Source organism: Nomascus leucogenys, unplaced genomic scaffold (genome assembly GCF_006542625.1).
Source record: "Nomascus leucogenys isolate Asia unplaced genomic scaffold, Asia_NLE_v1 001648F_29129_qpd_obj, whole genome shotgun sequence".
Classification (NCBI taxonomy): domain Eukaryota; kingdom Metazoa; phylum Chordata; class Mammalia; order Primates; family Hylobatidae; genus Nomascus; species Nomascus leucogenys.
The window spans coordinates 13,027-28,596 of NW_022095793.1; the positions used below are offsets into that span (position 1 = coordinate 13,027).

Below are 15,570 nucleotides of genomic sequence, written 5' to 3' on the forward strand. Positions count from 1 at the left end.
GATTAAGAAAATGTGCACATATACACCATGGAATACTATGCAGCCATAAAAAATGATGAGTTCGTGTCCTTTGTAGGGACATGGATGAAACTGGAAAACATCATTCTCAGTAAACTATCACAAGGACAAAAAACCAAACACCGCATGTCCTCACTCATAGGTGGGAATTGAACAATGAGAACTCATGGACATAGGAAGGGGAACATCACATTCCAGGGACTGTTGTGGGGTGGGGGGAGGGGGGAGGGACAGCATTAGGAGATATACCTAATGCTAAATGAGGAGTTAATGGGTGCAGGAAATCAACATGGCACATGGATACATATGTAACAAACCTGCACATTGTGCACATGTACCCTAAAACCTAAAGTATAATAAAATAAAAAATAAAAAAATAAAAAAAATAAAAAAATAAAAACAATGGGAAGAGCAAAAATAAATAAATAAATAAAAAAAAAGAAAAAGAAAAAAAAAAGAAAACCTAGGCTGCTGCCTGCAAACCCGCGCGTGAGCAGTAGACAGTCCACCTCCCGGTACCTGGGCGGGCCCTGGGATCCCCGGGATGCTCAGGAAAGAATGACAGCCCTCCTCTGTGTGGAGTCTCTCGCCGGACCTGGAACTCAGGGATCCTAGACAGGTCAGCTGGAAGGGAAGACACGTCTCTCCATACCGAGTCAGAGGTTCACCGCGAAAGAGAGGCCGCCGCCCTGCCCCCACCCTGCCCCAACCCCGCGTCCTAAAGCTCCTCCAGCAGAGCCCAGTGTCCTTCCTGTCTGAGGAGTGGTTGCAGCGGAGCGGCCTCTTCCACGTCCTTCAGCTCCTCCAGTGGCGCCGGATCTAGGAAAGGTTGTGACTTTTGCTGAAACTCTGGGGTCGACAGGAACTCATCTAACAGCCTGGAGGTGAGTGCAAACGAGCGCACCGGCTCCTAGAGCTCTTGGGAGGGCGCCTGGATGGCTTGCATCTGTGCTTGACGCGGAGGCCTCCGGGGTCGCGAGCTTCGTAGGTGAAGGTGCCCCGTCTTCGGGATCCCACGCTGCCCCGGCGACCTGGGGCTCCAGCCCCACCACGGACTGCCCTGGGACGTGGCTGGCGCAAGCACACCTTGGCCCTGTGGCCCAGCTTGAGCGGGCCCTGGCTGTCCAACCGCGCAAGGGCCCGGCAGGCCGTCGCGCTGCTGGTCCCCGTCCTCCTGGCATTTACTTGGGTGCGGAGGCCACCGAAGAGTCTGAGGGTGGGCGAGCGCCCCTTCCGGAGGAGCCAGGGCGGCGTAGGCAAAATCCCCGCCTGCCGGGGCAGGTTGGGATATCCCTTCTGCCGGCGCGGCCTGGCTGGGCTGGAGCAGGGGCACGGCCCTTGCTCCCTGGCTCACGAAAGCCCCCTGTGGGAGAGTCTCAGGCGCGCAGGGCATGTGGGGTGCGGGGAGCCCCGTTCCCCACGCCCCAGTGTGGGCGAAGGCGACCGACCAGGGAGCAGGGTGACACCCCCCGGGGGGCGCGGTGCACAGGCCGCCTGTGTGCGCGGGCGCCCTGCCACCCTGTCCTGGGTGCCTGTCCCTTCGATTCTGAAACCAGATGTGAATCCTGGCCTCTGGGAGGCCCGTCTCTCTGGCCAGTTCCTCCCTGGTGGCGATGCCTGGAAAGCGATCCTTCTCAAAGGCTCGAACCGGCAGGGCAGTCTGGGATCCGGTGACGGCGGTCCGCTTTCTCCTGTCTTCTTGCGGGCCGCGTCTCCAGGGCCAGGGCCGAGATTCCCGCCAGTGCTGCCTCAGCTGACGTGACCTCCCATTCTGAAACCAAATCTGGACCCTGGGCTCCGGAATGCCTATGGCCTGGGCCAGCCCTTCTCTGGTGGCGATGCCCAGGTATGGGTTCCGCTGAAAGCAGACTCGCAGGGCCTCGCTTTGGCTCTGGGTCCAAGCGAGTCTCCTTCGCCGTCCTCGTCCTTGGGCTTCCGCGGGGAGGGTGCTGTCCGAAGGTGTCGGGAGAGCCATCGCGGGGAGCCCCGGCCGGAATTTCACAGACGGACACGGGCAGAGAGAGGCTGGCGGGCTCCCGTGCACCTCAGCCGGCCTGTACACTGCGCGCAGGTCCAGCCAGGAGGCCCTTAGAAAGACCTACCACCTCCACCCCGTTATTAACTTGCATGAGCTCTGGGGCCCAAGGTCCCGGGGTAGCTCGCCCTCTGAAGCCGAAAACCTCAGGGACCAGGGACTTGTGGGGTGGGTGGGTGTAGGGCCAGATTGGAGGGGAAAGAGGGGCTTCGGGGGCTGGCTCTCTGAGGTTCTCCAGTAATTCTATGGAAACTGGAAGCAGCTGTCTTGACTCGCACAGTTTTCAGGCAGAAACCACCCTGAAGGGTGGAGTGTGGAACGGAACCTCCATGACAGTCTTGAGTTTTCCAGGCCCTCTCCGGGAAGGCGGCAATGCCTGTGGGTGTCGCCGTTGCCGTGATAGTCTCACACACGCAGGGGTGTATCTCGTTCATTTTCATGTAGAAAACGAGAGCGAAACTACAGAGAAAAGAAACGTCTGGTGCATCACGGCCTGACCACGGATTCCTGTTTCCTGCAACAAGGGGAGTCTCCACTGTGGCCTGTTTGGAAACTGGAAAGGGGAGGGAAGTCACGATGCTGCTTTTCCACGCTTTGCTGGAGGTTTCTGTGTCCCCACAGAGCTCGGGAAACAGTCAACATGGTCACGCTTTCAGGGGCCGGAGACACGTGAGCAACAGGCCCCCCCCCCCTTGCAGAGGGCAAAGGAACCTGGAACACGGAAACATGGTTCACTCTGCCTGAGTGTGACTGCTCTGTTGCAGGCTCATCGTGGGGCTATGTCATCTGTGAACCATGTGGATGAAAAACGGACAATCACCCGAGTCTCCGCTCATTGCTCCCTGGCCAATTGGATCATTCCTTGGGAGGCGGAATTCGTCTGAATCGCTCCTGGATGAGGTGACCCAGGCTGGCGATCTGGAGGGCTGGTGAGCGCCCCGCAGGCTGACGTGGCTGTCAGCCCAGCACTCAGCCTGCACTGGGCACCCAACATTTTCCCAGAGTGCAAGGTCCTGCTGGTCCTAGAGGCAGAAGACCGCTTTTCTCTCTGCCTTCCTCTCTCTGTCTCTTGCTCCCTTTCTCCTTCTGTCCTTCCCTTCCTCCCTCCTCCCTCCCTACCTCTCTTCCTCACCCTCTCCCCACTTTCTCCTTTCCAATGTCCCTCTGTCCATCTGTCCTTTTCTCGCTCCATTCCTCCCTTTCTCTCTATCTCTGTTCCTCTCCCCATCTCTATTTTTCAACATTGTATGACCCCATTGTGTGTATCTATGTGTTAACATTTTTTAGCAAAAAAATTCATTTTCATTAAGATATGTACATTGTTATTTAGACACGTTATTTATGTATGTGCATTTGTTTAATAGACATAATTTATTTCAGAGTTATTCTACAGCATAGTGTAAGCGTAACTCATAAGCAGTGTCAACCCAAAAATTGTGTGACTCACATTACTGTGATTCTTTTCTATTGCAGTGGTCGAGAATAAAATCTCTCTATCTCCAATTTATATCTGTCTATTACCATTGAATTGGCCCCATTTCCTGTAGTGATAGAACACTATTCCCGTACTATGACAAGAGCTGTGGGCTGTGGGGAGGTCAAGGATAGGATGACACAGAAGTGAAGATAAGACATTCTCTTTTTCACATCTTTATTAAATACAAATTCCATATGAACGAAATTTAAAATTCCAAACGACATTAATGTTTATTTCATCACATAAAATGAAATTATAAAGCAACCAAATAAGTAATTAATACACTTAGATAATGAAAGATTGTATGATCTCAGTAAAAAATACAAGTAGAATATACGTCAAATATAACAAAATACACTGTATTGTAGTATGCGATGAAATCTCCATATCCTGCAATATAGTACAATCAATTGAAATGTATAAAATACAATAAAATATAAATTTAGGATTTAAAAATGAAATAAAACATGAAGCAGTTCAATAAATAAGTACAATCATTTACCATTTAATATATCTTGACTTAAATTTTATGTAGAAATATTAAAAGTAAACAGCTTGCATAGTAATTTTACTATAATTATATAAAACTGTAAAAATGTATAGACATTTTTTCACAGGGAGTGCTATTAATGGTTTGTGGATATTAGTACTCCATGGGTTCAGGCTGGAAGAGTGAGAGCCTACAACATTTTCCGGATTAAAAGAGAAGCAATTTCTTGGTAAGGGGGCTCATGCCTGTAATCCCAGCATGTTGGGAGGTGGAGGCTGGCGGATCACCTGAGTTTGAGGCCAACCTGGCCAAAGTGACAAAACTCTCTCTCTACTAACAATACAAGAAAAAATAAATTAGCCAGGCATGGCAGTACATTCCTGTAGTCCCAGGAACTTGGGAGGCTGAGGCATGAGAATTGTTTGAACCCAGGAAGCAGAGGCTGCAGCGAGCTAAGATTTTGCCACTGCACTCCAGCCTGGATAACATAGCAAGACTGTCTCAAAAAAAAAAAGGAACATATAATTTTATATTTACTTTTCTACAATCTAAAATGTGCAAATTCACAATTACATTCTAATATTTTTCTGATTATATGGAAATGCACGACTGTCATCAGACATCCAAAAGACATCAAATGTCTAACATGAAATATAACATTTGTCTATAGCCTTAGCGGTCTGCAAAATGCAGGGCTCACAATTCTGAGTATACCACTCAAGTTTCTTTCCTATGACTTCTTCAGGTTCTGTCATTTATTAACGCAGTGTGTCTAAAATTGTCGCTGCTGGTCATCTGGAAGAATCTGAGAAGAAGCAGGTCCTTGTTCTCATTCCCAGAGCTGCATCTCTGCTGAATAGGGTCAAGGTGCTCCCAGCTTAGCCTCATCTGATCCACTGACAGGTTCAGTTATCTCCTGCCCAGGGAAGGGCTGGGCTTCTCTCTCCAGGGCTGAATCCCCAGGACCAGGCAGTGTGGCTGGGACAAGCCAGCCCTCTGCAGGGAAGACATAAGCTGCCTGGGTGGCCATGGAATACAAGGTCTGCACCTGGGCACACAGAGGCCCCCGGAGCTGAGTGAGCAGTGTCAGCTGCTCACAGGTCAGTGGAGAATGGATCTGCTGTGCCCACACCTGGGCTAGGTCTCGATAAACAGCCTCTGACATAGCTCGCACCGAGGTCACCAAGCTTTTTCGAAGTGACGGTGTTTGGACTCCTAGGGGCCGAGAACTGTGCCGCTTGCTGTGCCCAGTGCGAGCCCTGGAACGTCCCCTATGGTGGGTATCACAGGTCTCCTGGATTTCACTGTTGTGCACAGCAGTGGAGGATCTTGATTTCTTTTTCAACATCAAGCTGCACTCCTCTTCTGGACGATTCCCTGCAAAGAAAGCATGTGAGAGACTCACCAGAGCAGTCCCCACAGACCCTCATTTCCAGAACACCCTGTGCACCCAGGTGACCCCCACTTGTCTCTCCCATTCCTTCCTGACCATCTCAGCACTGGAATGGAGTGAGGCTGAACCTCTTGTGAGTCCCCAGATATTCTCGGAGTGCTAAGGTGTCAAAAACTTACTCGCCAATAAGTAACTCCCTTTCCGCTCAAGACTCGTTTAAAAGTTTCCTGATTATTTGCCTTTTGGGGCAAACCAAAAACAAAAAAAACACCACCACCACCAACAACAAAAAACACCAAGATTCTACCTGCTCTGTCTTGGCAGCTGTTTTGGGAACTGATTTTTCTTTTCCTGCAGTTTTCCCGATATGAGCTGGACTCTGGTTCTGTGAACACAATGAGAGTTTGAGAAAGTGCCTCCAGCTGAACACCCTGAAATTCCTAGTCCATCCTGGACACACAGGAGCTGAGGTTGCCACCGAACCCCAGCTCTCTTCTGTTCTCCAGTGTCCAGGATCTGTATGGCACTGGCTGTCAAGGAGCTCCCAGTTTCCTTGCCAGGGGAGCCTGTGTTGCTGCCCTGTCCCTTCTCACCTTGAAAGAGTCAAATCTTACCTGATCCAGCAGTGCTGTTCCCGGCCTTGAGCTTGGTTTCCTCAGAATTCTCCTTGTTTGGATTGGGCTCCGGTCCTGCTGCAAAAGAAAGTTAAGATGACTCCCCTCTCCATAGTCTATCTCTGATTCATTTTTGTGAATCAGTCTTTCATGGAAGCTCTTCAGCCAGTGTCATGAGTGAATAAATTTCTCAAAGTCCCCTGAGGGCACTAAGCCATTCCCCATCCCCAAATCCCAAAATAAAACCCTACCAAGACACATAGCTCAGTATCCCTGATTCCAACCCTCCTTCCAGCCTCCATAGGAGCAGCCCAAGGCCTTACCTTGCCTTTGCATGTGCTTCTCACTGGAATAGGAGAAGGCGGTCTTGCCTTTTCCTTTGAATGGTTTCTTCTCATCTGAGCCCTTTTCTGTAAAGGAGATCAGTTGGAAAGGGGGCTGGTCAGTGGAGCATCGGATGGAGGAGCAGTGGAGATCGGGGTCTTCATTTCCCTTTCCCATGTTGAAGCTCAAGTGAAAGGTGCACTCTCTAACACGTCCAAAGGCAGAGTGTGGGTTATTCTGATAGACCTACCTTTTATACATCCCTCACCTGGGAGTGGCTTACTCTGATTGGCCGAACAGTTTTCTCATTCCTGCACCTTCTTAGAGCCTCAATCAGAAGTTTCTTGCTGTAGTTCTACTGGGGACCTAGACACAGTTAAGGGAGACATTTTCAGGATCCTGTCATAGTGTCAAGAAAACAAAGAACCAGGAGCACAGGGATCCGAAGATCAGGGAATCATTTCTTCTGATTTCTGTCCCAGTTCCTACCTGGAAGTATTTATGATCTTGTTCACCTTTCAAGATGCACAATTAAACATGCCTATATTGACATACGTTATATATTTTGCACAGAAAGAGAATTTATTATACATGGTGTTAACATTGTATGCATAGATATTATAATTTCTTAAATGCTTGGAAGCAACAAATGTCAAATTATGGTTGATTGTATTAGATCCACACATGATGAAATAAAAATGCAGAGAAAAAATAAATACCAAATGAAATGACCCTTCCTACCTTAAAAATGGGGAACATAATTAGATCAAATGCAATAAAATTGAATTGATTAGGTTGAGCCAGTGCTAACCTAATCAGCTCCTGATCCCTGAGGTAGCAAAAAGTCTAGGTGGAAAAAGTTTCCTCCTTTCTCACCCTTCCTCAGTCATCCTGGGAGCGCCATTGTGTTCTGTGGAATTTATTCAGCCTCCCTAATAAAAATGGACTTGGTCTCAAACAGGTAACCCAAGTGATCACAAGAAAAACAGCCTAGATTCTGAACATTCAGCTCCTGTCTTCACACCGCAGACACCACCTGAATCCCGTCAAAGCCCACATTGTTTCTCATCATCCACCATATTCCAGGGCAGCCTCTCAAAATTGCCTCAGTGAGACGGGACAAGGTGTCGTGGAGCTCCGGGTTCAGAACAGCTGCCTCATCCCTTCCTACTGTGGCGGAGTCTGTCTCTGCTGGTTAGAGCCCTCCAACTAGCCTAGTCTATGTCCAAGCAAGTGTACCCTAAAAGGACCTTCTCGTCTCCCCCTCTGCTGAGGAAAGCATGCAGGAATGAGACCTTCTATGTTAGGGAGTACTCAGCCTCCAGTCCCACATGACTTGATTGACTGATGAACTGATTCCTTGAGGAGGAGAAAGACACGGGAAAGAGACTGTGTTGGGTGAGTCTGTGTTTTCCCAGCTGTGCTGCCTGTGCAAATAGTGGAACCAAAAAAAAAAAAATAGTGGTAGACACACACTGCCTAGTGAAATTGTCTGAATGTAAATGGAACTTATCATAATATGGTATCGTTATATATTATAATATTATGATATCATAAAATTTATTTTCCATCTAAATAAGTTTTGATATATTATGATGTAACATAAAATGTGGCCAGGTAATTTTATAAGAAAATTGCATTAAATTTTGTAACAATATTAACATATAAACTCAATAGAAAGTTGGGAAAATTGTCTGCTCTTGTGTAAATGACTGCTTTTTGGATAACTCTATAAAAGATATGTAGAGGGGTCTGCTACTTACAGTCATTGTGGCTCATGCCTGTAATCCCAGCACTTTGGGAGGCCAAGGCGGGTGGATCACCTTAGGTCAGGAGTTCATGGCTAGCCTAGCCAACATAAGGAAACCCCATCTGTACTAAAAATTCAAAAAAAAATTAACTGAATGTGGTGGCTCACGCCTGTAATCCCAGCTACTTAGGAGGCAGGAGGATTGCTTGAACCCAGGAGGCAGAGGTTTTGGTGAGCCGAGATCATGCCACTGCACTCCAGCTGGGCAACAGAGCAAAACTGTGTCTCAAAAAAAGAAAAAAACTCAGGCTTATTTTTATCAAATTCTAGATTTTAAATAACATTTCTGGGTGTTCCCTTTCAATAAAAATCCAAACCAAAACAAACAAAAAAATTCTAGGTAATTCCCATGAATATGAATAACTGTTAAATTGGGTACTTTTATTTTTAAGAGAGGGATTGTTTATATGGATGTGCTGATGTGTCAAACACGCGCGGTTAAAATTGTACCTATTTTTGACAGATCCTGACTCTAACCCTCTGGATGGAGTGCAGTGGTGCAATCGCAGCTCACTGCAGCCTTGACCTCCCAGACTCCAGTGATCCTCCCAAGTCAGCTTCACAAATAGCTGTGACTACAAGTGTGCACCACTATGCCCAACTAACTTTTAAAAAATTGTTGTAGAGATGAGGTCTCACTCTCTTGCCCCAGTGAGGTCTTGTTATGTTGCCTACGTCTTACCTCAAAAAAAAAAAGAAACTTATTAAAAGATAAAGTCTGAGTTAAAAATGGGTTCACGTTAATGATTTTTAATTTGGTACTTCTATTCTTAAAAGAGTGATTGTTTATATGGGTGTGTTTGTGTGTAAAAAGCTAACTAAAGTCGAACCTTTTTTTTTTTTTGAAACAGAGTCTCACTCTGTCACCCAGGCTGATGTGTAGTGGCACAATCACAACTCACTGTAGCCTCAAACTCATAGAATCAAGAGATCCTGCTATGTCAACATCCCAAGTAGCTGCAACTACAGACATGCACCACTGAGCCTGATTAATTAAAAAAAATTTTAATAAAGATGTGGTCTCACTATGCTGCCCAGGCTGCTCTCAAACTCCTGACCTCAAATGATCCTCCTGCCTTGTCATTCCAAAGTGATGGGATTAAACAGGCTTAAGCCATTGTGCTCAGCCAAGAGTTTACCTTCAATAAGCACATATTTTATATCAGAAAAAAATAATAAATAATAAAGTCTGTGTAAGAAATGAGTTGAAGTATAGATAATACAAAATTGACATGTCATTAGTTGTTCTTGAGCCTGGGTAACAGGCCTATTATACTGTTTCTTTTATTTTGTGTGTTTTAAATTTTCTGTAATAAAACGTGTGATAATACAAAGTTGATCTACAATGTTAGCTCTTAAGATCTTAGTGACTTTGGGGGAGAAAAAAGAGAGAGAAAGTGGTTGCCAGGGCATCAGTGAAGCTGGTTCTATTTCTAGGTTACACATGTGTGTTCACTTTGTAATAATTCATTGAACTTTACATGATTTCTTTGTATACATCTTTCTGCATGAATGTTATAAATATATAAAATTTAAATATTGCCTATCTGCACAAAATTTTCACTTCATATCTCAGAATAAGAGCACTGTTTTGTATTGTTTTAAAGTGGGACAGGTTTGCTCAGGGCATAATCAGATGGATATTAATATTCCAAGGTATTTACTTAAGTCCTAACACTTTGGTGACCTTCTAGGTCTTTCCATGTTTACATCAATTTAGTAAGTAAGATAGTTTTAATTTTTTAGGGTATAGGCCAAGCATGGTGGATCATGCCTACAGTCTCAGCTGTTTGGGAGGCCAAGGCAGGAGGATCACTCGAATCCAGTATTTTGAGTTTTTTAGGATGCAATTATTATTCAGCAAAGTCTTCTCCCCACAGTGAGGTTCAGCAATGCAAGGGCACCTAGTGCATACTATTCACTTGGTATGAGTAGAACTGGATTGAATCGGGAATAAAATGTGCAGCAGAGGTCAGTTTGGCAAAGAAGAGTAGGTAATGCAGGTAAGATCAGAAGACCACAACCCAGCAGCAGCAAATCTTTCCATTTATTTCAGGAACCCATTTGCCACTAGTTCACAAGAAGAGCTGATTTAAACCAGCAGTTTGGGGACTTGGTTGTACCCCATAGTCACCCAGAGAGCTTTAAACAGCACTGTGGCTGAGGTCCCACTGCAAGGATTCTGAATTCATTTATGTATTGCCTTTTGAGTTTAGGTAGTTTTAAAAGCCTCCCTGGTGATTCCCGTGTGCACCCAGGGGGAACAACCCCTGGTTCGGGGTGAGAAATGCGTTTGATGCCCATGTATTCCATGTGTACAGCGGTGATTTGCCCCATGGCCACTCCGGAGTTTGGGGTCTTAGAAAATACACTTTTCCTGTTAAAAATCAAAAAACAACTTCAAAACACACTCAGCTGTTTGGCTAAAATGCAGCAGGAGAAAATATCTTCTCAACAGATGTATCTGAATGGCACTTGCTTTCAGAGTAAACGGTGGTTTCAAGCACAATATAGCACTTTTTTCCCAAAGGTTTTCAAGGCCTTTTACTATCATATCCTTATGAATCACAGGAATAAAAAATCATAGTTATATAACTGTCAAATATTGTATTAGGAAAAAATTAAGGTCATTCTTCTATGCTCAGGTACCCTCATTAAAATCATTTAGACCCATCTGCCCTGTGTGTGGCTCACACCTGTAATTCCAGCACTTTGAAAGGCAGAGGCTGGAGGATCACTTGAGCTCAGGAGTCCAAGACCAGCGTGCTCAACATAGAAAAACTTCATCTCTGCCAAAAATACAAATATTATCTGGTTGTGATAGTGTGCATGTGTGGTCCCAGCTACTTGGGAGGCTGAGGTGGGAGAATCGCTGGAGCACAGAATGTCAAAGCTGCAGTGAGCCCTGCACCCCAGCCAGAATGACAGGGAAAGAGACCCTGTCTCAGAAATAAAAATAAATAAAGAGACCCATTCTTTCAGACACCCTCATTCTTCTACATAAAACAGGGGCTTTTGACTGAAATGTTTTAAGATGACCGAAGATTCTCCCGTGATCAGGAGCAGTAGATGGGGGTTGCTTCCTTCGTGTTCTTTGAGTTGAAGCAAGGCAGAGGTCTGGAGACTCAAGTAAACTCAAACTGGTAAATATATCAATTGCTTTCTTTTCATATGATGTATTAAGCTATTCTTGCATTGATATTTTAAAAAACTGAGACTGGGTTATTTATAAGAAAAGAGTTTGATTGGCTCATGGTTCTGCAGGCTGTACAGGAAGCACAGCACCAGTGTCTGCTTCTGGGAAGGCCTGGGGAACGTTACAATCATAGTGAAAGAGAAGCAGGCATCTCACATGGTAGAACAGGAAAGATGGGGGAGGGATGCACCACACTTCTAAACAACCAGATCTCTCGAGTACTCACTATCACAAGGAAGGCATAGAGCCATGAGGGACTCACCCGGTGATTCAACCACCTCTCCCAGGCCCCACTGCCACATTGGGGATTAAAATTCAATATGAGATTTGGAGGGGACATCTAAACCACATCACGTGATCATCAGAAAAACAGATGAAGAATTCATGGTTTCTGCTGTCCAGAAACTTTTCATCTAGAGCAAATGGATTAATGGCTGAATTCAGCATGCTGTGGTTGGAAGGGAAATGGATTAATGGCTGAATTCAGCATCCTGTGGTTGGAAGGGAAATGGATTAATGGCTGAATTCAGCATCCTGTGGTTGGAAGGGAAATGGATTAATGGCTGAATTCAGCATCCTGAGGTCAGAAGGGAAACGGATTAATGGTTGAATCCAGCATCCTGTGGTTGGAAGGGAGAAGGGAGCTGCACAGGGGGCCTTGGCTGCATTTGCTCCACTTCCCTTATGCTGTTCCTTGAGTTCCGATGTCACCACCTGAAGGGCTATTCATGGACAAAAGAATTATTGTTATTGTTGTGATTATGTCTATTTCTTTTATCTTGGTAAAAATAAGTTTTTAGCTTCTCATATAATTGTCCTAAAAAACCCTAAGAGTTTTGCTTAAGTTTCTTGTTATCCTGTGTTATAAAAATTGACAGGGAAGTGGCTAAAACAGATTAAAATTACACAAGCTCTAAGAGTCAAGTCTCTGTTGGCAGGCTTAGGAAAGACAGAACTGGAAATACTCCACAAGCATGAATATCAGAAACGTGGGATCCACTTTCTGTTCCAGCCCTGACCAGATCCACCCTCTTCTAAGGCCTCATCCAGATCTGGCCTCACCCTAGAATCTTCTCTCACCGAACTGATTAAAGGAGACCAGATATTCGGGTGGGGCTCCTGCCGCCTCTCCTGAGTTGGTGCCCACAATTTCCTAAAATGGAAAAGCAGATAAATGGAAGAAAATAATTCTATATTTGGGGGCTATAATTTCTTTTTCATTGAAGCCAGTGCTTCTAGAGACACTCCACCTAGCAACTTGTTTTCCACTCCTGAAAATTCAGTAGCTGCTCCACAAGGCACAAGAAGGTAAATATAAATATAAAACATCTCTCTGAGCAGTTACCCTTTTTTCTCTATCCCGCTCATCTGTTTATATAGCTTTTATTCTGCACATTTTATTTTTCAGGTAAATAATTTTTAAAATGGAAGAAAAAAATAGAAATGCTAGGCCCTTCATTTAAATCCTGAAAATTACAGAAAACTTAGCATCCAACTCCCAGGGTGCTATAAAGATTAACTCACATCATGTAATGTTTCCTGAACAGTGCTCTGTAACAGACTTCTGAACACATAGTATGTGCTCAATAAAGATTGTATTAACTCATGTGCACGTGTTTTCCAAATGCAGACTTACTCAAACATTGATGCCTTCTCTAGGCTTTCTAAACTGTCAAGAGCCAGCAGAAAATGACATGTTTGAAAATGGTGATTGGTGGCTTACACTTTGGGCCAAAAGTATTTGTGTTGTGGTAAGAGTGTTGGATGTCAGGAGCTCTGTGCTGTGCCTACTTTTTCTAGCTGAATACTACTATATTGGATGTAGTAGAAGAAACATCAGTATTAAGAGGAGACTTTTTAAAGAAGCCAAATCATGGACCCCTTCCAAACCTGCAGAATCACATTACTAAGAGAGAGCCTGGAATTGGAAATAATTCATATGCACCATTGAACTTGAGAGGCAGCTGTGCGCGGTGACTCACACCTGTAATTCTAACACTTTGGGAGACCAAAGTGAGCAGATCACCTGAGGTCAGCAGTTCAAGACCAGCCTGGGCAACATGGCCAAACCACGTCTCTACTAAAAACATACAAAAATTAGCCAGTGTGGTGGCTGGTGCCTATAATCCTAGCTACTCGGGTGGCTGAGACTGCAGAATCACTCAAACCTGGAAGGTGGAGGTTGCAGTGGGCCAAGATGGCACCACTGCACTCCTGCCTGGACAATGAGTGAAAACTCTGTCAAAAGAAAAGGAAGAGGAAAGAAAGAAAGAAAGAAGAAAAGAAAGAAAGAAAGAAAGAAAGAAAAGAAAGAAAGAAAAAGAAAGAAAGAAAGAAAGAAGAAAGAAAGAAAGAAAAGGAAAACAATGAGAGGCAATGCTTAGATAAGTGGCTCTCAGCCCATGCTTCCAGCCATAATCACATGGCCAGCTTAAAGAAAAACCATCACCTGCGCCCTCCCCAGAGACTCTGTCTATTGTCTTGGTGGGAGCATCTATGTGGTTATAATTAGAAAGTCAAATTGTCCCTCTTTGATGATTATATAATATCATATATGCAAAAATTCTAAAGACCACCAAAAAAACTCTTAGATTTTGATAAATAAAATTTAATAATATTTCAGGATGCAAAAATCAATGTACAAAAATTTGTAGCATTTTTATACACTAATGATGATCAAGCTGACAACTGAATTAAAAAGTCACTTCCTTTTGCAATAGCTACAAAAAAGGTAAAATGCTTAGAAATACAATTAGTCAAAGAGATGAACGATCCCTACAAGGAAAACTACAAAACACTGATGAAAGAAATTGTACATGACACAGATGAGAAAAACATCCCATGCTCATGGATTGGAAGAACTACGATCATTAAAACGACTCTACTCCCCAAAGCAATCTACATATTAAATGCAATTCTTACCAAAATGCCAAGTTATTTTTTTTTAAATTAGAAAAAGAAAACACTAAGATTCACATGGAACCACAAAAAGAGCCTGAATAGCCAAAACAAATTTAAGTCAAGAGAATAAAGCTGGAGATATTACATTATCTGACTTAAAATTATGCTAGAAGCCTGTAGTAACCAAAACAGCATGGCACTGATATAAATTGACACATCGATCAATGGTACAGAATAGAGAACCTAGAAATAAAGCCACATACCTACAAACAACTGATCTTTTACAAAGTCAACAAAAACATACACTGGAGAAATGACATCCTATTCAACAAATTGTGCTGGAAAAATTATATTGCCATATGCAGAGGTATGGAATGGGACCCCTATGTCCCACCATATACAAAAATCAACTCAATATGGATTAAAAGACTAAAATGTAAGACCTGAAACTATAAAAATGCTAGAAGAAACTCTAAGATAAACTCTTCTAGAGATTGATTTGGACAAAGATCTCAAAAGCAGATGTAATGATAACAAAAATAGACAAAAGGAACTCAAACTAAAAAGCTCCTGAAAATGAGCTTTTTAATTAACACAGTGAACAGAAAACCTATGGAACCAGATAAATGTTTACAAGTTTTGCATGTGACAAAGATCTAATGTCCAGAATATACAAGAAACTCAAACAGCTCAACAAAATAAACAAGTAACTCATTAAAAAGCAGCAAAGAACATAAACATTAAAAAAAAGTCAATGATGGTCAATGGTCAACAAGCATGTAAAAGATGCTTAACATTGTCAATGATCAGAGAAATGCTATTAAAAACCACAATGAGATACCAACTTACACCATGCAGAATGGATTACTAAAAGCAGAAAAATGAGCTATCGGCAAGGATACAGAGAAAAGAGAACACTTACACATTGTGGGAAAGTAACTTTCTACAACCTCTATGGAAAACAGTATGGAGATTTCAAAATAGACTAAAAGTAGAGCTTCCATTTGATTCAGCACTCCCACTACTTGGTATCTACCCAGAGGAAAATAATTTGTTACATAAAGAAAATACCCATGCTCACTTTTATCACAGCACTATTCACAATAGCCAATATATGAATCAATTTAAATTATCAATCAATAATTGAATAAAGAAAATGTGCTATACAAATATACCATGGAATGCTACTCAGCCATGAAGAAGAATAAAATCACGTCTTTTGCAACAACATGAATAAAACCAGAGGCCTTTATTGTAAGTGAAAAAACTCTGAAACAGAAAATCAAATTCTGTATTTTGTCACTTGTAAGTG

The 15,570-nt window shown here is 43.8% G+C and overlaps 1 protein-coding gene and 1 pseudogene across 1 annotated transcript; both read right to left on the reverse strand.

The window, feature by feature from the left end:
* Window positions 1-736: 736 nt before the first annotated feature.
* LOC115833717 lies at window positions 737-2,065 on the reverse strand (annotated as a pseudogene).
* Window positions 2,066-4,882: 2,817 nt separating this feature from the next.
* LOC100596061 (protein FRG2-like-2) lies at window positions 4,883-6,528 on the reverse strand. The gene is made up of 4 exons (XM_030808566.1): window positions 6,351-6,528; window positions 6,028-6,105; window positions 5,721-5,798; window positions 4,883-5,397 (listed from the first exon to the last, which is right to left on the reverse strand). Exons 1-4 carry the CDS (start codon window positions 6,526-6,528, stop codon window positions 4,883-4,885), a joined length of 849 nt encoding a protein of 282 aa, XP_030664426.1.
* Between the last annotated feature and the right edge of the window lie 9,042 nt (window positions 6,529-15,570).